At 47.8% G+C, this 22,519-nt stretch overlaps 1 protein-coding gene across 2 annotated transcripts in view; it reads right to left on the bottom strand.

Moving 5' to 3' along the window:
• LOC129711815 (whirlin-like) overlaps nt 1-22,519 on the bottom strand; it is a 190,385-nt gene that overhangs the window by 3,428 nt on the left and 164,438 nt on the right. For both annotated transcript variants that reach the window (XM_055659749.1, XM_055659750.1), the window contains exon 12: nt 1,443-1,565. In XM_055659749.1, coding sequence (XP_055515724.1) covers nt 1,443-1,565 — 123 coding nt within the window. The remainder of the gene's footprint in view (nt 1-1,442; nt 1,566-22,519) is intronic.

Below are 22,519 nucleotides of genomic sequence, written 5' to 3'. Positions count from 1 at the left end.
ATTTTCAAGGAGCCAGGCACCAATAGACATACAAAAGTACACCTTGGTTCACAGCATAGAAGTCATTAAACTGGTAAGCATTATAGGCCATGAAACGCACAATGAGATGCAAGACACTCTTACGTTCCTTGTTATGGGCGCCTCATCATTTCATTCACTTCTCAGTGTTATACAGCATGGATACGGGCTCTGCAGCCCAACCCATCCATACCAGCCAAGGTGCCTTGCTGAGCTTGTTCCATTTGCCTGCATTTGGAATTCTTTCAGCACCCATCATTTATGTTAAGCTACGGGCAATGGTCGGCAGATTGGGCAAAGCTCTGTGTCGTTGGGCCACACCCAATCGGCATCACCCTTGATGCAGCTTCAAACACCATTTGGTAAGTATTGTCTGGCACAGGAATGAACAGCATAGAGTGAGTTTGTGGTCCTCGACTTTGGCTCCATGCCCAAACTTTGAGCATCATGTGTGTAAACAGATTGCCTCTGCTGGGCTGCTGCATGAGCAGACGAGTAAGAGTGCTCAGTGCAGCTTCTGTGTCACGGGCTTTATTTCATTCAACAACAGCAGCATTACAGGTCCACCACTGATTTTCCGGCACCTCCTTTAATCTGGATGAAATTAAGAGAGTGCACATGACATTTCCCCCGGAAGTCCCCCTGAAAATGTGGCGCCAAGGCCGGGTGTGGCTGCTGATCTCGACCTCATCGGGACTTCTGCACCGATCGGCGGGTTGAATTAGCCCCCACCGTGAATCTGGAACTCCAGCCCGGCTGGAGCCAGCAGATGCATTCCTATAGCCGACTTCTGCGGCCGGCTTTGCGGGCCGGGATCTCGGCCCCTGGCGACCTATGTGGACTGTTCCAGTACCATTGGACATCTCTCGTTGGCCGTAACCTCTGTTGGTCCAGCAAAACGGATAATCCAGAATGATTCTGGAACCAACAAAGGGTGCTGGAAAATTGGTGGTGGAGCTATACTTGATTCCAGGAATGTTGAGATTATCCCATGAGAAGCAATTGTGGAAACTTGGTCCAGAATGACTGGGGTCTAGAGGAATGAGAAGTGGCCTGACTGAGAGTCACTATAGTCGAGGGATTGCTGAGAGCTGTGAGCATCATCTGACCGAATGGTACAGTTGCACAGCTGACATCTGCTTCTCATTCTTTCATGTGGCAATGCACACTGACGTTCATTCATCTTTGATGCTAGTGGCTGGCCCACCAGCACCAATCCTAGCATTCGTCTCCAGACTTCTTCAGTGTGGTTGGAACCTGTGTCCATACACCAGGACTCTAGCCTACTGCTTTAGTTTGAGTCACTTAACTTATCAACCAAGTTGGACTTTTGTATGTCTATTGGTGTGTGGCTCCTTGATGTGGATCGTACAACGTTTTATGGATAGTAAAGCTACAGTGCAGCGTTGCTGCCGACAACCCACCTGAACGGTGACAATGCGGGGCAGCGGTTGCCGTGTGTTAGCTCCCCCTTCGATGGCAATGCCCAGGGTGGGTGCAGTCTTTGGGACCCTCACCAAAACAGAGGTTGGCTCCAACAGGCCGGGCTGCAGCAGGAGAACACAAACCATCAGTTAGTACTGGAACAGATGACACCTGCTCCACATTATCCTTCTGCTCCAGGCTATTATCAGTTATTGCTGAAAACACAATTTAGAAACTTCCTCCCCTTCTCTGACAGTCCTCATTCCTGCTAGTCTTCACCTTGCATTGGTACTTTCTGTCGTAAATCAGTGTGCAACGTCAAAGAGAAATTCAGGCAGCAGCAACAACCAATGTACATATCCCATCGCATTCCCCATCGTATTATAATCTCCGAGTCCAGTCCATCATCTGGACTGAGGTGTGGTGCATACGCCTCAAATATAGCAGCTCACAGAAATTTGCATGTTCATAAGTAATAGGAGCAGAATTAGGCCATTGTCTACTCCGCCATTCAATCATGGCTGATCTATTTCTCCCTCCTAACCCAATTCTCCTGCCTTCTCTCCATAACCATTGACAGCCGTCCTAATCAAGAATCTATCAAATCTCTGCCTTAAAAATATCCATTGACATAGCCTCCACAGCCTCTGTAGCAATGATTCACCACCCTCTGACGAAAGAAATTCCTCCTCATCTCCTTCCTAACAGAATGTCCTTTAATTCTAGGACCTCTGGTCCTAGATGCTCCTACTAGCAGAAACATCCACTCTATCCAGGCCCTTCACTATTCAGTAAGTTTCAATGAGGTCCCCTCCTCATCCTTCGAAACTCCAGTGAGAAGAGGCCCAGTGCTAGCAAGCAGTCATCACATGTTAATCCACTAATTCCAGGGATCATTCTCATAAATCTCTGGACCTTCAGAGGCCTAAAATTGCTCACAATACTCCAAATGTGACCTGATCAGTCAGTGCCTTATAGATCTTCAGCATTACATCCCTGTTTTTGTATTCTAGTCCTCTTGAAATAAATGCTAGCATTACATTTGTCTTCCTCACTACCGATTCGACTTGCAAATTAATCTTTTTAGAATCCTGCACCAGCACTCCCAAGTCCCTTTGCACCTCCGATTTCTGGATTCTCTCCCCATTTAGAAAATAGTCTACACCTTTAATCCTACCAAAATGCATGACTCCACACTTTGCTACAATGCATTCCATCTGCCACTTCTCTGCCCACTCTCCCAACCTGTCCATGTTATTCTGCAGAGTCCCTGCTTTCTCTGCACTACCTGCCCCTCCACTTCCAACTTATGATTGATTCACGATTACATGCAAGCCATGATCTGAACTACAATGGAATCAATCTCAATGAAGACTGCTGGCAAACAAGGTTCAAACATCTTTCTCAATCTTTCTCATCAAAATGCTGCACTTCTTCTCCAACAAACCTCCTGGAGAAGTGGAGCTAATACAGTAATCTCTTCACTGTATGGTATACCCAATGCAGAACAATGGACAGGCCAACCTGCAATGGAGCACTGTCCTCCAACAAAGTGGTTCATGGAAAAACTGGAATTGGTGGACTCACCAAGGCAGATGTCAACAATGAAATTCACCATTGCCTTCAATGTGCCAGAACGGGCATTGGTCAGTTGAGGAAAAGGGTTTTTGAAGATCAAAATCTCAAACCCACCATTACATTCACAGTCTACTGGGCAACAAAGATCCTTGACCTTTTCCATGCTTCTGAAATCTAGACTCTCTACAGTAACCACCTCAAGAAATGGAAGGATGCAACCACTCTCCAAAATCCTCCAAAGCCTCGGGTAGGACAATGAATCAATTACAATGAACTGGCATCCTTAACATTCTTTCCTGCTAAATAAATTCAGATCATACACCGGTTGTGAGTAAAGAAATACAGGTTGAACACTGATTTTCCAGCAGCTGATAGTTCACCTAATAACCCTATAATCTGAAGAAAATTGCAAGAGCTCAGTTGAAATTCCCTAGGAGCCACAGCTGGCATTGCGAGTGCCGAGCGCTCTTTCCAGTCCTGTCCCTCCTTAGTAAAATAATTAACTATGTTCTTAAACTTCTCTCCACATTTTTTCCCAAACACAATACAGTAAACCCTCGTTTTTAATGGTCCCCTTATAACACATTTTGGATATAGCGGGCGGCTCCGGCCGTTTAAAGCCCTGGCTTCTGACCCCACTCCCGACCCGCAAGGTACACCCAACAAAAGGACACAATGCTGGAGTAATTCAGCGATGCAGGATCTCTGGAGAATATGGATAGACGACATTGGGAACCTCCCTCAGACTGATTCAGTCAGCTAAGTTACTGTGGCAGTTTCACTTTAAGAGCAGGCGCTGATGGCGCTAGTCTGCACCAGCAAGCTGTGTATCACCAATTCATATGGCTGTTGCGACTCACGTATAATTCTTTAGCATCGCCCCCCTGGTCACTGTGGGGCTCCCTTCCCTCTCACCTGCTGTCACTTCCAAAGTGGAGTATGTCGGCAATCTGGGGTGAGTGGGGAGGAAGAGATGGTGGTGAGGGAAGGAGGAGGTGGTGGGGTGGGTGGGGGAGGCATGGTGTGGTGATCTGAAGGACAGAAGCAGGGGCTCCCCCTCTCCTCCCTCAGACCAGCGGCATCAGCGCCTAGTTGTAAAGTGATTCAAAATGCTGGAGTAACTCAGCGACTGAATCAGTCTGAGGAAGACGCCCGATGTCACCTATCCGCAGTGCCGACCCTAGGCCAATTGGACCAATTTTTCCAAATTGGGCCCTGCGCCTAAAGGGGGGCCCGCGTTAATTTTCCGTATTTCATATGGAAATACAAATTTTACAAAACGAACATGGATAACAACCGTTGTGAATAATAAACAATGTGTTAACTGCTACTGTAGTAGTTAACAGCCAGTAGTTAACAACAATGGGTCATCAATACAACAACAACAACCATACAGCAATTACAGCATGGAAACAGGCCATCTCGGCCCTACAAGTCCGTGCTGAACAACTTTTTTTCCCTTAGTCCCACCTGCCTGCACTCATACCATAACCCTCCATTCCCTTCTTATCCATATGCCTATCCAATTTATTTTTAAATGATACCAACGAAACTGCCTCCACCACTTCCACTGGAAGCTCATTCCACACCGCTACCACTCTCTGAGTAAAGAAGTTCCCCCTCATGTTACCCCTAAACTTCTGTCCCTTAATTCTGAAGTCATGTCCTCTTGTTTGAATCTTCCCTCTTCTCAAAGGGAAACGCTTGTCCACATCAACTCTGTCTATCCCTCTCATCATTTTAGAGACCTCTATCAAGTCCTCCCTTAACCTTCTGCGCTCCAGAGAATAAAGACCAAACTTATTCAACCTTTCTCTGTAATTTAGTTGTTGAAACCCAGGTAACATTCTAGTAAATCTCCTCTGTACTCTCTCTATTTTGTTGACATCCTTCCTATAATTGGGCGACCAAAATTGTACACCATACTCCAGATTTGGTCTCACCAATGCCTTGTACAATTTTAACATTACATCCCAGCTTCTATACTCCATGCATCGATCCGCATGCCTCCGTAAATGCGTTAAATTGTGTCCCTCGCTACCGCAGGAGCGGCGAGACTGGGGGGGGAGTCTACATGGCAGCAAGCCCCAGCACCGCAGCGATCTCAGCCATGAGTATTCAATGCTAAACGCTGGGAGTGGACAGTGTGTGCTTGAGAGCGCGGGCGGGCGGGGGGCGGGGGGTAGAGTTAAAAGACCTGAAGCAGACCTGTCTGTCTGTCTGTCTGTATGTGTGTGTCTGTGACTCTGTGTCTGTGTATGTCTCTTTATTTCTGTATGTGAGTGTGTCTCTGTGGCTGTGTGTGTCTGTGTTTCTGTGTCTCTGTGGCTGTGTTTCTGTGTCTATCTGCGTGTGTGGGGGGGAGCCGTGGAGAGGCAGAGGGGGGATTTTCAGATGCAAACCACACGTTTTCAGTTAAGAGTTGGACATGATTACTGTCAATACGAGCAGCTCACGGAGCAGTCAGAATGAGAAACACACACACTCGTGGAGTGAACTGTAGATATAAACATGGCTGGGGGTAGAGGAGTGGGGGGATATGGGGAGAAGGCAGGAACGGGGTACTGATTGGGGATGATCAGCCTTGATCACATTGAATGTATGTGATATGATAGTGAATTAGGTGTCAAATTAAACTTCTATTTATGCATTATCTGATGGGATCAATTGCAGACTTGATTTTTAAAATCTCAAAATTTTGTAACATTGCTAGAAAATGTACCTGCATCTTGGAGGCCGAAGGTTAGGTTATTAGCCAAGGAAGATATACTTCGTTATCCCTCAGTACAGCAACATCAAGAGCCATGTTGCTGTACTGAGATATAGCCAAGTCTATCCCTCATTGCTAGCAGCTGATGGGAAGCGGCTGTAAAAGGACAGCGCTGCTGCGGCTGTAAAAGGACAGCGCTACTGGGGGGAGATCCTGTCAGAGCGTGTGGGTAGTCTGTCCAGGGGTAAAGTTGCAGGGAGAGCAGGAGGGTTGAGATGGAGGGGGTCGGCCGGGGATCATCCAGTTCAAGAGCGGGTCAGTGGGCGCTGGAGCTTACTCCATATGTCAGGGCGATTAACCTCAATTGATCCCTTGTTCGCACTGACACAGAAGCTCCCTCGCCCGCTGTGATGTTAGCCATCACCCGCTGACCCACTCCGCTCTATGATCTTTGCTCTTGAGCTGGTCTCCTCACTTTTCAGATGGAGAACACTGCCAGATGTGAGCGGGCCGGCAGAAGGCGCTGAGATGGCAGTCGGTTCCGCTGTCCGGTGATGGAGGCCGCTCATAGCCACGCGAGCTGCTTCCCTCCCCGGCCACAATGCTGGGGCTCCGCGGCAGTGGTGAGTGAGTGTTACTGGCATGAACCCCGACCCTCTCCTGCTCAACGCTCCCGCAACTTTACCCCTGGCTAGACTCCCCACACGCTGTGAAAGGAACTCTCCCCTGAATTGTCATGTTACTCACGACACGCGACTCATTTATAATTATTTATTCATATTTCTACGCAAAAAATCTCCAATTGGACCCTGCACCTCCTAAGGCCGGCCCTGCTTATCCGTATTGTCCAGAGATCCTGACCCACTGAATTACTCCAGCATTGTGTCCTTTCGGTGGGTGAAGAAGGGCTTGCTGGTGCACCTTGTGAGTTGGGAGTGGGTGGGAAGCCGAAGCTTTAAGCGGCCGGGGAGACAGTGCGAGCCCAGGATGGATCGGCAGGTCATTCCATTCATATTCAGTTTACATTTTATATTTGTTGTATTTAAGTTTCTGACACTCCATGTGCTTTAGAGACAGGGGGTGGTCTCATTAGCGGGCCAAGGGTGTATTACCATTTCATTATCACGTGACCTATATTGGTCCAAAATAAACAGATAATACAGAAAGGCTCTGGAACCAAAGGTGCGGAAAATCAGTTTTCAACCTGTATTATTGTTTAAGGAATGGATGTCTTCTCCATTTTCAGGATCTGGGCTTTGAGGATGTGACTGTGCTGAAGAGGCCGCAGAGGAGTTTCACCAGGATGTTACACAAAAATGCTGGAGAAACTCAGCGGGTGCAGCAGCATCTATGGAGCGAAGGAAATAGGCAACGTTTCGGGCCAAAACCCTTCTTCAGACTGACCTGGACGTTGCCTGGTATAGTAAGTTTCAGTTAAGAGGAGAGACTGAATAAAAAACATAGAACCAACAGCACAAGAACAGGCTGCACAAGAAACATATTCCTCCATCCCCTGCATATCCATTTGGCTCTCCAAAAGTTTCTTAAATGCCACTATCATGTCTGTCTCAGCCACCTCCCCCAGCAGCATGTTCCAGGCAATCTCACTCTCTGTGTAAAAGATGTGGCCCACACATCTCCTTTAAACTTTGCCCCTCTCATCAAAAACCTATGCCTTCTAACATTTGTTCTTTTCATCTTGGGAATAAGATTCAGACTGTCTCTCCCCTATCAATAGTTCTATATGCTTTCTACTCTGTCTATGCATATCATAATTTGTTTAAGAAGGAACTGCAGATGCTGGAAAATCGAAGGTAGACAAAAGTGCTGGAGAAACTCAGCAGGTGAGGCAGCATCTATGGAGCGAAGGAAATAGGCAACGTTTCAGGCTGATGTGACATAATTATCTGTGTTTGTTTTCCTCAGAGTAGAAAAGGCTGAGGGATGTCTTGATTGTGGTACATAAAAAGAACGTGGGGTACATATAGGATAGATGGTTGGAAACTTTCCCCTCACCAGAGGGCGGTATGGTAGCACAAGGGTAGAATTGCTGCCTTACAGCTCCAGCACCAGCGACCCGGGCTCGATCCAGACTACGGGTGCTGTCTGTAGGGATTTTGTACATTCTCCCTATGACTGTGTAGGTTTTCACCGGGTGCTCCGGTTTCCTCCCACATTCTAAAGACTTGCAGGTTTGTAAGTTAATTGGCTTCTGTAAATTTTTCCTAGTGGGTAGGATAGCACTATAGCACAGGTCACAGTGGATTCGGTGGGTTAAGTGGCCTGTTTCCACACTGTATCTCTAAACAGTGGCATGGGTTTAAGCTAAGGTGTGCGAAACGTAAAGTGGATTTGAGAAATAACTTTTTCATCCAGGTTGAGAATTGGAACATACTTTCTAATGGGTGTGGGGCTGGTGAGGCAGGTAGTCTCACAACATTTAAGCAGCATCTGGATGAACATTAAAATTGCCAAGGCTCATAAGATTATGGTTGAGTGCGGATGAAGGGGATTAATGTAGATGGGTCCTTAACGATAGCACATGCTTGGCGGGCTGAAGGCTTGCTGATGCACTGCTCGAACTTCCTCACTCAATCTATCTATATACTTATACACAGTCTGTTCATATTGGTGGAAATGTGTCAGCCTCGATAACAATCAGCACGGGAGCACCTCAAGGCTGCGTGCTCAGCTACCTGCTGTACTCACTCTATACTCATGACTGTGTAGCAGGTCATAGTGTGAACTCCATCATCAAGCTCGCTGACGACACCACTGTTGTGGGACGTATCACTGATGGAGACGAGTCAGAGTATAGAAGTGAGATCGACCGACTGACCAAATGGTGCCAGCACAATAACCTGGCTCTCAACACCAGCAAAACCAAGGAACTGATTGTGGACTTTGGAAGGGATAGGATGGAGACTCACAGTCCCGCTTATATCTACGGGTAGTTGGTGGAAAGGGTCAAGAGCTTCAAATTCCTGGGCGTGCATATCTCTGACGATCTCTCCTGGTCCCAGAACACTGATGCAATTATCACCTCACATCAGCGCCTCTACTTACTGAGAAGATTACGGGGAGTCTGTATGTCAAGGAGGACTCTCTCGAACTTCAACAGGTGCACAGTAGGAGCATGCTGACCGGTTGCATCGTGGCTTGGTTCGGCAACTGGAGCACCCAGGAGCGGAAAAGACTGCAAAAAGTTGTAAACACTGCCTAGTCCATCATCGGCTCTGACCTCCCTACCATCGAGGGGATCTATCGCAGTCGCTGCCTCAAAAAGGCTGGCAGCATCATCAAGGACCCACACCATCCTGGCCGCACACCCATCTCTCCGCTGCTTTCAGGTAGAAGGTGAGCCTGGAATCTGCAACATCCAGGTTCAGGAACAGCATCTTCCCCACAGCCATCAGACTATTAAACTGAACTCAAACTAAATCTGAACTTTAATAACCTATTGCACTTTATCTGTTTGTTTATGTGTGTATAGATATATATACTAGACCAAGTGCAGACCCGTTGGGTCTGTTTCCCCAACGTGCCGTTGTGGGGGGGGGGGGGAGGCGGCATGCAGCGTCACACACACTAACTACCCCCCCCCCCCCCCCCCCCCTCACGCTACTTACCCCCCTTGATATAATATGAATATTATTAATTTGCTCCTTTTACCCCATAACCACCGTATCTACTGACGCATAGCCCCCAACTTGCAGTCACATCTAGAGGGGGGCGGCGGGGGATGAGAGTGAGGGCAGAGAGAGAAGGAGCAGAGACAGAGAGGGAGACAGAAACACAGAGAGAGGGGCAAGAGGGAGAGGAAGGTGGGGAGGAGGAGAAGAGGAAGGGTGGGTGAGGAGAGAGAGAGGGGGAGAGTGAGGGGGAGAGAGAGGGGGTGCTGAGAGTGGGGTGAGGGGGAGAGTTGGGGAGCAAGGAGGGGGGAGGGAGGGTGGAGGGAAGAGGGTAGGGGGTGTGGAGAGGTGGGGGGGGGTTTAGGCGAGGGAGGGTGGGGAGGGGGAGATAGAGGGGGAGAGTGGGAGGGGAAGGGGGGAGGAAAGAGGGGGGAGGGTGGGAGAGAGGGGGAGGGGGGGAGAGAGGGGGTGTGCTGAGAGGGGGGTGAGGTGAGGGGAGGGGGAGAGGTGGGGAGCGAGGCCCCCGGGGGAGGGTGGAGGGAAGGGGTATATAGGGTGTGTGGTGGGGAGGGGGGGTTTAGGGGTGGGACGGTGGGGGAGGGGATGGAGGGGAGGAGGGGAGAAAAAGAGGGGAGAGAGAGAGAGAGGGGGAGGAGAGAGGGGGGAGAGGGGGGGGGAGGGGGCGAGAGGGGGGGGGGAGGAGGGTGGGGGGTGGGGAGAGGGGGGAGGAGAGGGGAGGGGGAGGGGGGGAGAGGAGAGGGAAAGGGAGAGGGAGAGAGGGAGGGGGGGAGCGGGAGTCGGAGAGATGGAGAGAGGCAAAGAGGGGGAGGGAGAGGGAGGGAGGGGAGAGGAGGGGAGAGAGGGAGGGGGAGAGGGGGAGAGAGAGGGGGGGAGAGAGGGGAGGGGGAGAGAGAAGGAGAGAGGATGAGAGGGGGAGGGAGAGAGAGGGAGGGGGAGAGAGAGGGAGGGAGGGAGAGAGAGAGGGGGGAGAGAGAGGGAGAGAGAGAGAGAGGGAGAGAGAGAGGAGGGAGAGAGTGAGAGCAGGGGAGAGAGAGGGGGGAGAGGGAGAGGAGAGAGGAGGGGAGGAGGGAGTGAGAGGAGAGGGGGGGAGAGAGAGGGGGGGGAGAGAGAGAGAGAGAGAGAGGGATAGGTAGAGAGGGAGGGGGAGGAGGGAGAGCGAGAGAGAAGGAAGGGAGAGGGAGTGAGAGAGAGAGAGAGAGTGCCTTTTTACTTCAACCCAAACCCAAACAACCATTTGCAGGCAGTGTTTTTTTACTTCCAACTAACCATATATTCATTTTCAAACCACATTATGGGTACTCACAGCTGTGGAGACATTTGTTCAGTGTCATTCAGAGCTCTGATTGAGGCACACCACTTGCAGAGACTGATTGAGGCACACCACTTGCAGAGACTGATTTGGTTTTATAGTCCCTCCCCCTCCCTCCAGCAGGGGCAGCAAAGAGAATGGGGAATTTTGTAAAAGCATTAATATCTCTGTCATATTTCATCGATGGGAACAATCCTCGGATACACATGCGGCGGAGGGCGGCTCTGAGTGAGGTGGCCAAAAATGACGGCCGTAGGTGGCGGCGTTCTCTCGGAAATCGCAGCACAGATCGCCAAAACCGGTCAAGAACAGAGTTTTAGTTATATAGATAGATATTCAATGGTATATGGAAACACTGATCTGTTCTGTATTTATTTATGCCTACAATATTCTATTGGGCTGAAGCAAAGCAAGAATTTCTTTGCCCTATCTGGGACAAATGACAATAAACGGCCTTTCAAAATACTCACATTCTTCAAGCAGCTTCGACTGACATCACAATGCCCCTGCAGGGGAGGGGGTCGCTGCCCTCTTCACCTCCCCAATGGTTTTAACTTCATAAACCACTGATTCTTCGCAAGGGAGGGGGCTGCCACGCTGGAATGTTCTGGGAACCCCCCTCCCCACCCTTGCCTGACCCAGTCGCACTTAAGATGCGGCTCACTTAGGTTGGCCCGCGGCCTCGCTCGGGCCCTCGCCCGCGGCCTCTGCTGTTGCTGCTTAGGGGGCCGCGCAACGGATCGTAGTCGTGCAAGCTGAGCCTGCCTCTGAGGGCACCGACGGTTGATGATCCTCCGGAGATGAGGTGAGGAGGGAGCCCACCCACACATCCTCCCCCCCAACACCCCCTGCCCCACACACACCTGCCTTCCCTCCCCACACATACCCCCTTCCCCCCCACACACCCCTCTCTGCCCCCCCCACACCCCTCTCTGCCCACCCCACACACCTCTTCCCTCCCCACACACCCCTCTCCCCCCCACCCCCCCCGCCCACACACCCCTCCATGCCCACACACCCTTCCCTACCACACACACACCCTCACCCCCACGCAATCACCTACCCCCCACACACCCCTTCCCCCCCACATCCTCCTCCCCTCATCCTCTCTCCCCCACACCCCGACCCCCTCTGCTCCTGTTGCCCCCCCCCCCCACTCCATAAATTCCATTATTTTCCTGTCTCCGGGGTGAGCCCCAATAAATGGTGACAAAGCCTGGACTACGAGCTACAAATTATGATTTAATAAAGAAAATGGCAAAAGATATCCAAGTCAATGCAATGTTCAACCAAAGTTCTCTCAGTTTAAGAAATGTGATGAGAGGGGAATTTGGCCATTTGGCCCATCGTCTACACTGCCTTTCAATCCTGGCTGATCTATCCCCCTCCTAACCCCATTCTCCTGCCCTCTCCCCATAATTCAACACCCGTACTAATCAATGGAAAGGCCAAGGGGTTGGAATGCCTTTTGTTGCAGCCTCTTCTTCTTCTTCTTCTTCTTCTTCTTCTTCTTCTTTCATGTGGCGTGCACAGCCTAAAGTTGTTGGACAACTTGTTCTATTTGATCTTCCATTTGTGCACGTCGAGTTGATTGCATTAGTCGAAACAGGGCGGACCACGTGAAGGTTGCAATCTTCCACCCTGCTGCAGCCCCTGTATCTATTTCTCCCATTCCATTGCAATTTCCATCACCAGCACTGAAACAGCCTGCCATCCACATGTTACCATAATCCCCAGAAGTTCATTCTCAGATGTAATAACAAAAATCCCAGAAGATACAAAAAGCTGACAAATGTAGCCACAAAATGATCTTTCTCAGTGCTAATCTGAAGGCAAAACCAGAAAACATCTTTCAATGCCGGGAGAATTTGCAAGCTGCTGTAATCAAGCATTCACAACTGGCTTTGAGATGCATGTGACTGAACACAATTGTATTGCTCCCATGTCAGAGAATTAAACAGCCACTGAAACAAATTAATTAATACATTGACCCAGTTAAAACAGATGGCAATGGTAAAGCTATCCTGCTGCTGTTTACAAGTGTCCCCATCAGCAAGGCTGTGTTCAAGCACACAGTATATTCTGTGTTCTATCACACTGATTCTGTGTTCAATCAGTTGTTGGATGACATGTTTTAATGCTCAACAAATCATAATTTGACATTACAAACTTATGTCAGTCCATTAGCATTGATTAACCCTGCTTTTACTCCTAACCTGCACTTACCAACCACCACACAATGACAAGCACCCTCTCTGTACCTCACACGCTTACGCTGCCAGCTGAAGTATTCCAGTGCATGCGAATAGTGGAGCTATCAGTGTGGGTTCAGTGATCTGAGATCTGCAGCCATTGAGTTTTAACATTTTACTGGGAAAAGACAGCTAGGTACAAAAGAGAAGGGGAAAAAATACCAGAACAACAAATAAGCCAGGTGGTGAAGGAGATAGTGGATATTCCTTGAGGCTTTTTCGGGAGAGTCAAAGCGAGGTCCTGCTGATGCCGGCGCATAGCAGCCAGAGTAGATCGCAGAGCACGGAAGGAGAATTGTTGTGTACTCATCTCTTTTCTAAAGGTACGTCCTTTTATTCTGAGGCTATGGCCTCTGGTCCTGGAAACTCCCATTAGTGGAAACATCCTCTCCACATCTACTCTATCCAGGCCTTTCACAATTCAGTAAGTTTCAATGAGGTTTCTCCTCATCCTTCTAAACTCTAGTGAGTACAGGCCCAGTGCCTTCCAATGCTCATCATATGTTAACCCTATCATCCCTGGGATCATTCTTGTAAACTTTCTCTGGACCTTCTCCAATGCAAACACATCCTTCCTCAGATATGGAGCCCAAAACTACGCACAATACTGCAAATGTGGTCCGACCAGCACCTAATAAAGTATCAGCATTACATCTCTGTTTTTCTATTCTAGATAGATGCTGGCATTGCATTAGGCTTCCTTACTACCAATTCGACTTGCAAATTAACCTTTTGGGAATCCTGCAGCAGCACTTCCAAGTCCCTTTGCACCTCCACACCTACCACTTCTCAGCCCACTCTCCCAAACTGTCCAAGTCCTCCTGCAGAGTCCCTACAGAACACTACTGGCCACTGGTAGCCAACCATAAAAAGCCCCTTTTATTTCCACTCTCCTAACCTGGCCAAGTCCTTCTGCCACCCCAGCCTTTTATTCACTACCTTCTCCCACATCTGCAAATGTGGCCACAAAGCCAATTCCCTCACCCAAAAGTATACAACTTGAAGAGGAGCGACTGTAGCACCGACCCCTGTGGAACACCACTAGTCACTGGCAGCTGACCAGAAAATTGCCACTCTTTGCCTTCTGCCATCCAGCTATCCTTGCTAGTATATTTCCTCTGATCTAGTCTTGTGTGTGGATTTGTCGAATCCACACACAAGATTAGAATTTGTCAGGGCTGCCAACTCTCACGCATTGAGCGTGAGAATCACGCATTTGGCAAAATTCTCACGCTCTCACGCTAATCACAAATTTCTCACGCTCTGTTGTGAGAAATTCTGTGATTAACGAGAGTTCAAAACTCATATCAGCTGCATGGGCAGCGGGTGTTGGAGAGCCGGGGCTGAGGGAGGGAAGGAAGCAGCGTTGGGGGCAGATGCGGATGGGGAGCTGGGGCTGGCGAGAGTTTTCCGGGCTGGCGAGTGTTTGCAGGGCTGGCGAGTCGCTTGCTGCAGCTCCGGCCATGGAGCAGCCCAAAGATACTAGAGGAGCTCCTCTAGTATCTTTGGAGCACCCACATTGCAAGAGTCCCGGGCCGTCGGAGGCGTTGGAAGCGCTGTGCTGCTGCCATTAAAGTGTCTGCCGAATTCGCCCAGGTGACTGGCATGGATCAGGCTGCGGCTTGATGCATCCTGGAGGACCGGGCAGTGAATGAGTGTCGCCCAGCACAGCAAGTAAGGCCATATCCTGCTCCCGGCGGCAGTCGGAATTTAAGGATTTGCGGGAAGCGACTGACATGAGCGAGGCGGGCGAGCAGCAGGAGAGAGGTACATGGGTGGAACCAGGGGGGGGGGCCCACATTTTTGGCTAGACATGTTCCAATATCTCCTGCTTTGGGCGAGGCGCTGCTGTGCTCTGAGCAACCCGGTCGTGGGTGTTGGAGAGCCGGAACGGAGGAAGGGATGGAAGCAGTGGCGGGGGCAGATGCGGACGGGGAGCCGGGGCTGGCGAGTGTTTGCCGGGCTGGCGAGTTGCTTGCTGCAGCTCCGGCCATGAAACAGCCTCAGTGCAAGAGTATGGGGCCGTCGTAGGCGTCTGAAGAGTTGCGCAGCTGCCGTGAGAGTCTCTGTGCCAAATTCGCTCTGGAGACCGGCATGGACCAGGCTGCGGCTCGGTGCATTCTGGAGGACAACCTGTGGCTGCTGGAAGTAGGTACCAAGCACTGGGTAGAAGCGGTGAAAGATAGTGGACTTCAAATAACCATATAATAACCATATAACAATTACAGCACGGAAACAGGCCATCTCAACCCTTCTAGTCCGTGCCGAACACGTATTCTCCCCTAGTCCCATATACCTGCGCTCAGACCATAACCCTCCATTCCTTTCCCATATAACTATCCAATTTATTTTTAAAAAACGAACCTGCCTCCACCACCTTCACTGGAAGCTCACTCCACACAGCCACCACAGTAAAGAAGTTCCCCCTCATATTCCCCCTAAACTTCTGTCCCTTAATTCTCAAGTCATGTCCCCTTGTTTGCATCTTCCCTCCTCTCAGTGGAAAAAGCTTATCCACGTCAACTCTGTCTATCCCTCTCGTCATTTTAAAGACCTCTATCAAGTCCCCCCTTAACCTTCTGCGCTCCAAAGAATAAAGTCCTAACTTGTTCAACCTTTCTCTGTAACTTAGTTGCTGAAGCCCGGGCAACATTCTAGTAAATCTCCTCTGTACTCTCTCTATTTTGTTGACTACTCTCTCTATTTTGTTGACTACTCTCTCTATTTTGCTGAAATAGGGGTGGTTGGAGAAAGCATCCTGCTTGCCTGCTAGATTTCCACTTACTGTAACTGCAAGAAAAATGTTCCCCATGTTGGGTCCTGAACCAGGGGTCACAGTTTAAGAATAAGGGGTAGGCCAGTTAGGAATGAGATGAGGACAAACTTTCATTACCCAGAGTTGTGAATCTGTGGAATTCTCTGCCACAGAAGGCAGTGGAGGCCAATTTGCTGGATATTTTGAAGAGTTACATTTTGCTCTTGGGGCTAGCTAAATCAAGCGATATTGGGAAAAAACAGGAAAGAGGTACTGATTTTTGATGCAGCCATGATCATATTGAATGGCAGTGCTGGCTCGAAGGGCCGAATGGCCTATTTCTGCACCTATTTTCTATGTTTCTATGCTTGAGTATATGGCAATAAAACTCGACCACTTGATTTTGAAGCATTCATGCATGTTGGAGGTATAATGTAGTCATAGAGAGATACAGTGTGAAAACAGGCCCTTCGGTGCAACTTGCCCACACCCGCCAACATGTCCCAGCTACGCCACCTGCTTTTGGTCCATATCCCTCGAAACGTGTCCCATCCATGTATCAGTCTAACTGTTTCTTAAATATTGGGATCGTCCCTATCTCAACTACCTCCTCTGGCAGCTTGTTCCATACACCCACCATCCTTTGTGTGGAAAAAGTTACCCCTTTAAAAAGTTACCTCTTAAAAATGCTTTAAACAAAACACATTGAAATCATACTTCTACAATGCACTAAAACATGATTTTAATATATAACATTTCAAAAGGTCCCTACCGTGAGAGGGGGGCCACCCCCTTCCACACTCTCTCCCCACTCGGTTGCTGAATTTCCTCACCGGGTACCCCCAAGCCAGTGATCACTCAGCTCCCCCACTTTCAAAATCGCTCCACGCCCCCTGGTTCAGACGGAGAGCACTGCCAGATTTGAGCGTGGAACTGAGGCCAGTTGTCCGCGATGGTCTGGATCCCAATGCTCAGCTCTTCGTGTTTCGGAGTTGGCTAATGTTATTGATTTGTAATTAGCCTGATTTGTAATTAGTTGACAAAACCTCAATTTATTAATCCGGAATATTCAGGGGGATGGGATAAGTGTAATATTAAAATGACATGCAAAGTGTGTCAGGATGTGTGTTACAGCATACAGCCTCGATAACCCATTATTTCCTTCATTTAAATATTGGGAAGGTAGCTGGCTCGAAGGGCCGAATGGCCTACTCCTGCACCTATTTTCTATGTTTCTATGTAGCACTATTGTCATTTGCCACTTCAACTATTATCTTTAGGTACACAAAAATGCTGGAGAAACTCAACGGATGCAGCCGCATCTATGGAGCAAAGGAAATAGGCAACGTTTTCGGGCCGAAACCCTTCTTTATCTTTGTTTACCTCACTGACTATTTCTAACCCACCCCCCCCCCCCCCCCCCCCCCCCCCCCCCGAAATTCCTTTGACAGGTTGAATAGAAATGTCCCCAATCTAGTTGTTTTATTAATTGACCACGCAGTTGAACATCCTCAAGGAGTGTAATCAGATGGAAACTGATTTAGATGTGATGTTTAAGAGCTTGTTCAAAGAAGGGGCATATGGTGAAGGAGTGACAGAGATACTTGCAGGGGAATGTGTGAGGAGGTTATTATTTGTCTTTAGTTTTAGCTTGAACCAGGACATTTGAAGATTCAAAGTTTAAGATAGTAATTGTGCTGATACTGTCTCTAGCCAACCAGATAATAAATATAATCCATTCTGGAGGTTTTATTTTTCTGATGCCATTTAAATTTCACTTGGATTTCAATCACTTCAATGTAAATGTAATTGCGAATTGGAACAAAAATTTGCCCTTGATACACATTAACTGTAATAAAATAATGTATGCATGTTGGCAAGTGCAATCAAAACAAAGATCTTTTATCATTGTTGTATTATGATTATCACATAAAATATTATGTACTCAAGATCACATTAAACAGAATATTATTGCTTAAATAGATAGTTAATGGACTTTACATTTCGGTAAAGTCCCAGCTGAGAGGAAAACAGCAAAATACTGAAAATATTGGGGGTGAAAATGACTTCAGGACAGTTTGTTAAGAAAATAAAGGAAATGGTAACAGAATACATACAGCTGAGTGAGTATAATTTTATGGATGAGAAATTGTGTTCAACCAATTGATGACTTCTTTGACAAAATAACTAGCATGTTAGATAACAAGGAAGTCAATGGATGTAGCAAATTTAGTTACTTAAAATTTGGTCTGTGAAGTGCCCCATAAAAGATTACCGCATTAGATAGGCACCAGTGTACGAACGTAATAGGTTAAGTCTAGCGGGTCAGATATGGGGCTTTATGTGGGCCAGATATATTGTCAGTGCAGAGGGGCCAGGAGCATGGCCAAATGTGCATCCAGAGTCAAGGTCAGGAATAGTACTAGGTGTGCAGTCAAAGCTGGGACAATGGGAGTATTCAGCACTGGGAACCTAAGCATGTAAGCAGCTATGATCTGGGTAGAATAGAGGGCCAGTTGTAAGGCTAGACTCAGGGTCAGGAATGAGATAAGATATGCAACTGGAGTCAGGGTCAGGAGTAGTACCAGGTGTGAGACCCAGGTTGGTCAACATGGGCCAAGTGCTTGATTATAATCTGATTCCCATACATTAATACACGAAGATCATTCATGTTGTTTAAGAAGGAACTACAGATGCTGGAAAATCGAAGGTAGACAAATATGCTGGAGAAACTCAGCGGGTGCAGCAGCATTTATGGAGCGAAGGAAATAGGCAACGTCTCGGGCTGAAACCCTTCTTCAGACTGATGTAGGGTGGGGGGGGGGGGGGGAGAAGAAAGGAGAAAGGAAGAGGAGGAGCCCGAGGGCTGAGGGAGAGCTGAGAAGGGGAGGAGACAGCAAGGGCTACCGGAAATTGGAGAAGTCAATGTTTATTCTAGGGTGAAAACTGCCCAAGCGGAATATGAGGTACTGTTCCTCCAATTTCCGGTGGTGCTCACTCTGGCCATGGAGGAGGCTCAGGACAGAAAGATCGGATTCGGAATGGGAGGGGGAGTTGAAGTGCTGAGCCACAGGGAGATCAGGTTGGTTAATGCGGACCGAGCGGAGGTGTTCGGCGAAACGATCGCCAAGCCTACGCTTGGTCTCACCAATGTAGATCAGCTGACATCTAGAGCAATGGATTCAATAGATGAGGTTGGAGGGGATGCAGGTGAACCTCTGTCGCACATGGAATGACTGCTTGGGTCCTTGAATGGAGTAGAGGGGGGAGGTAAAGCGACAAGTGTAGCATCTCTTGCGGTTGCAAGGGAAAGTGCCCGGGGAGGAGGTGGTGAGGGAGGGAAGGGAAGAATTGACCTAGATCATTCACGTGCTGCACCTGTTGGTCAGAGCCTGGTTCTACTGTGGAATGTAATTAGGAATGTAATTTAGCCTAACCTTACTCATAGCTAATCCAATTTAAAGCATAAATACTGCATTCAAGTGCAAGTTAAAAGACTTGTTACAGTATGCACCAGATTGCACAATTTCAAGCTGAAAAATGCAAAAGCTCCGTACCAACCCCCTTAACCCCCCCCCCCCCCCCCCCCCCCCCCCCCCCCCCACCTCGGTCGCTACACACCGTCAGGCTTTATCTCTCGCAATTTCTCACTCCCAACTCCCACCCAATGTTGGCAGCCCTGAATTTGTTCAGCCAGAACTGAACACACCTCTCGGCAGACAAAAAGTGCTGGAGAAACTCAGCGGGTGCAGCAGCATCTATGGAGCGAAGGAAATAGGCAACGTTTTGGGCCAAAACCCTTCTCTTGGCATTTGCATGCAATGGTGTCTGTCTTGCGTTTCTTGTACGTGGTGGTGGAAAGATTAGTGGAAACAGGGCACAACGTGAACGCTCTTTACATGACCCCTTTCCTCTGGTTCCATGAGCTCTCATCTTCTTTAGCAGCCGCACAATCACATAAGCACCTTATCACAATCCTTCAGAAAATCCAGATAAACCACTTCCACGCTCTCCTTTGTCTGTCCTGCTTATTTGCTTACTGAAAGAATTCCAACAGATCTATCAGCCAAGATCTCCCTTTTCCAAAACTAAATCTCCCTTTCACAATTTAAAAAAATAAAGAGAAAACAGGGAACTGTAGAGACCTATTAGCCAAACTTCACTGGTTGGGAAACTACTAGAGGAAATGGCAAAGAGTACTCAGAAAATAATAATATGACTGGATCGTTAAGCACAGATTACATGTGCTATTACCATCGCATTTAACATTAGACATCACTCACTGTGGCAGAAATCAGGCATATCAAATGATTCATAAATTATTTCCGTTAATATGCTTTGCTTGTCTTTTCATTTGAACACGTTGTATTACTGTACAAATATTTGGAACTTAGTTTGCTAAAGTACATATTTTCAAACTTCACCCTTTTAGGTACTAGAACAAAATATAAAAGACATTTGGACAAATATATATATAGAAATGGTTTAGAGAGATATGGGCCAAATGCGGACTGGTGGAATTAGCGTAGATGGGGCAATTTGGTTGACGTCGGCAATTTGGGCTGCAAGGTTTGATTCCATGGTGTATAGACTCTATGACAAGTTCACATGTTATAGGAGTAGAATTAGGCCATTCAGCCCATCGAATCAACTCCGCCAATCAATCATGCCTCCTAATCCCATTTTCCTATTCCCTTCTCCCCATAACCCTTGACACCCGTTCTAATCAAGAATTAATCTATCTCTGCCTTAAAAATATCCACTGACTTGGTCTCCACAGGCCTCTGTGGGAAAGAGTTCTACAGATTAAATACCATATAACCATATAACAATTACAGCATGGAAACAGGCCATCTCGACCCTTCTAGTCCGTGCCGAACACGTATAGAATAGAATAGTTTCTTTATTGTCATTGTAACATGAACCATGTACAACAAAATTTAAAAATGTCAGCCAGTCAGTGCACCATTCAAACATTTCTAAAAGCTAACGATACATACAAGGTAAAATATTAAAAGATAAACAACTAAAATAAATATCACGAAAATATCAGGCATGAACACCCAACCCTCCATCCTTCTGTCGATTTCACAGTGTACCACAGTCCCACAGTATTCTCCCCATGTCCCATTTACTTGCGCTCAGACCATAACCCTCCATTCCTTTCTCGTCCATATAACTATCCAATTTATTTTTAAATTATAAAAACAAACCTGCCTCCACCACCTTCACTGGAAGCTCATTCCACCACTCTCTGAGTAAAGAAGTTCCCCCTCATGTTACCCCGAAATTTCTGTCCCTTAATTCTCAAGTCATGTCCCCTTGTTTGCATCTTCCCTCCTCTCAGTGGGAAAAGCTTATCCACATCAACTCTGTCTATCCCTCTCATCATTTTAAAGATCTCTATCAAGTCCCCCCTTAACCTTCTGCGCTCCAAAGAATAAAGCCCTAACTTGTTCAACCTTTCTCTGTAACTTAGTTGCTGAAACCCAGGCAACATTCTAGTAAATCTCCTCTGTACCCTCTGACTAAAGAAGTTCCTCCTCACCTTTCTAAAAGAGCGCCCTTTAATTTTGAGGCTATGACATCCGGTCCTAGACTCTCCCACCAGTGGAAACATCCTTTTCACATCCACTCTATCTATGCCTTTCATTATTCTGTAAGTTTCAATGAAGTCCCCCAACCTTCAAAACTCCAGCAAGTAGAGGCTCAGTGCTATCAAGTGCTCATCATATGCTAACCCACTCATTTTTGGAATGATCCTGGAATCATTCTTGTAAACCTCCTCCGAACTCTCTCCAGAGCCAGTGCATCCTTGCTCAGATACGGGGCCCACATTTGCTCACAGTACTCCAAATGTGGCCTGACCAGCGCCTTATAGAGCATCAGCATTACATCTCTGCTTTTGTATTCCAGTCCTCATGATATAAATGCTAGCATTGAATTTGCCTTCTTTACTACCGAGTCGACTTCCAAATTAACTTTTGCAAGTCCATTTGCACCTCCGATTTCTGGATTTTATTTCGAAGTCACGTGAGTGACTACGTGAAGAAGCCCACCAGACCGCATGCGCGTCATTAAGTTTAGCGCATGGCGTAAGGTAAGTCAGTTTTCTTCGGGCCGTTCTTTAGCGGGCCCCAAAAAAGTAGCCGCTCCACTGGAGCTAGCGTGGGGTATATTTTGCCGCAGTCCCCAATGGGAGCATGCGGCTCAAGTTCGAGGGTTTCATGTGGCTGTTTGCCGTTAGTCTGCTCGGCAGGGGACGACCAGTTCAGAGCCGGCAGGCTCGTTTAAAACTGGGTTTACGGCTGTAGCCGTTACAGTCTTCAGCAGACGGCCCTAATTATAGAAGCTGCCGACATCATAGCTCCACTTGGGAGCAGGCAGCCAGAGTTACAAATTCAGGGAACTTACATTCATAAATTGCGGGTGTTACTACAGGTGAGTTTTTAAATACCGCTTGGGTAAGTTCAGCCTGCTGTAGCTGAGTTCCTGCTACAGCTACAGCTATGTTATAGCACATATAGTATATTCTTTTAATGTATGGCTGTAATAAAGTTGGCATTTATAATAGTTGCCACAGGGTCACGTATGTGACTATCATAGCCACTATGAGCTGCAAACTCCACAAAGATATATCTGTGGTCAGGAGCGAAGCCTGATTTGGTGCTGTAAGCCCAGGTCTCTGGCATCAGCTCTACCAGCTGCACCATTTGTTGGTATCCTCTGATTTATAATATCAGTTCAGGTTTTATTCTTGGCAATATCTTAAATATGTATTATCATGCCAATTTAGTTTATGTTTGAAAAATTAAAGGT

Source organism: Leucoraja erinacea, chromosome 31 (assembly GCF_028641065.1).
Source record: "Leucoraja erinacea ecotype New England chromosome 31, Leri_hhj_1, whole genome shotgun sequence".
Lineage (NCBI taxonomy): Eukaryota > Metazoa > Chordata > Chondrichthyes > Rajiformes > Rajidae > Leucoraja > Leucoraja erinaceus.
The sequence above is the reverse complement of the archived record's forward strand: the minus strand, read 5'-3'. Positions and strand labels throughout refer to the sequence as shown.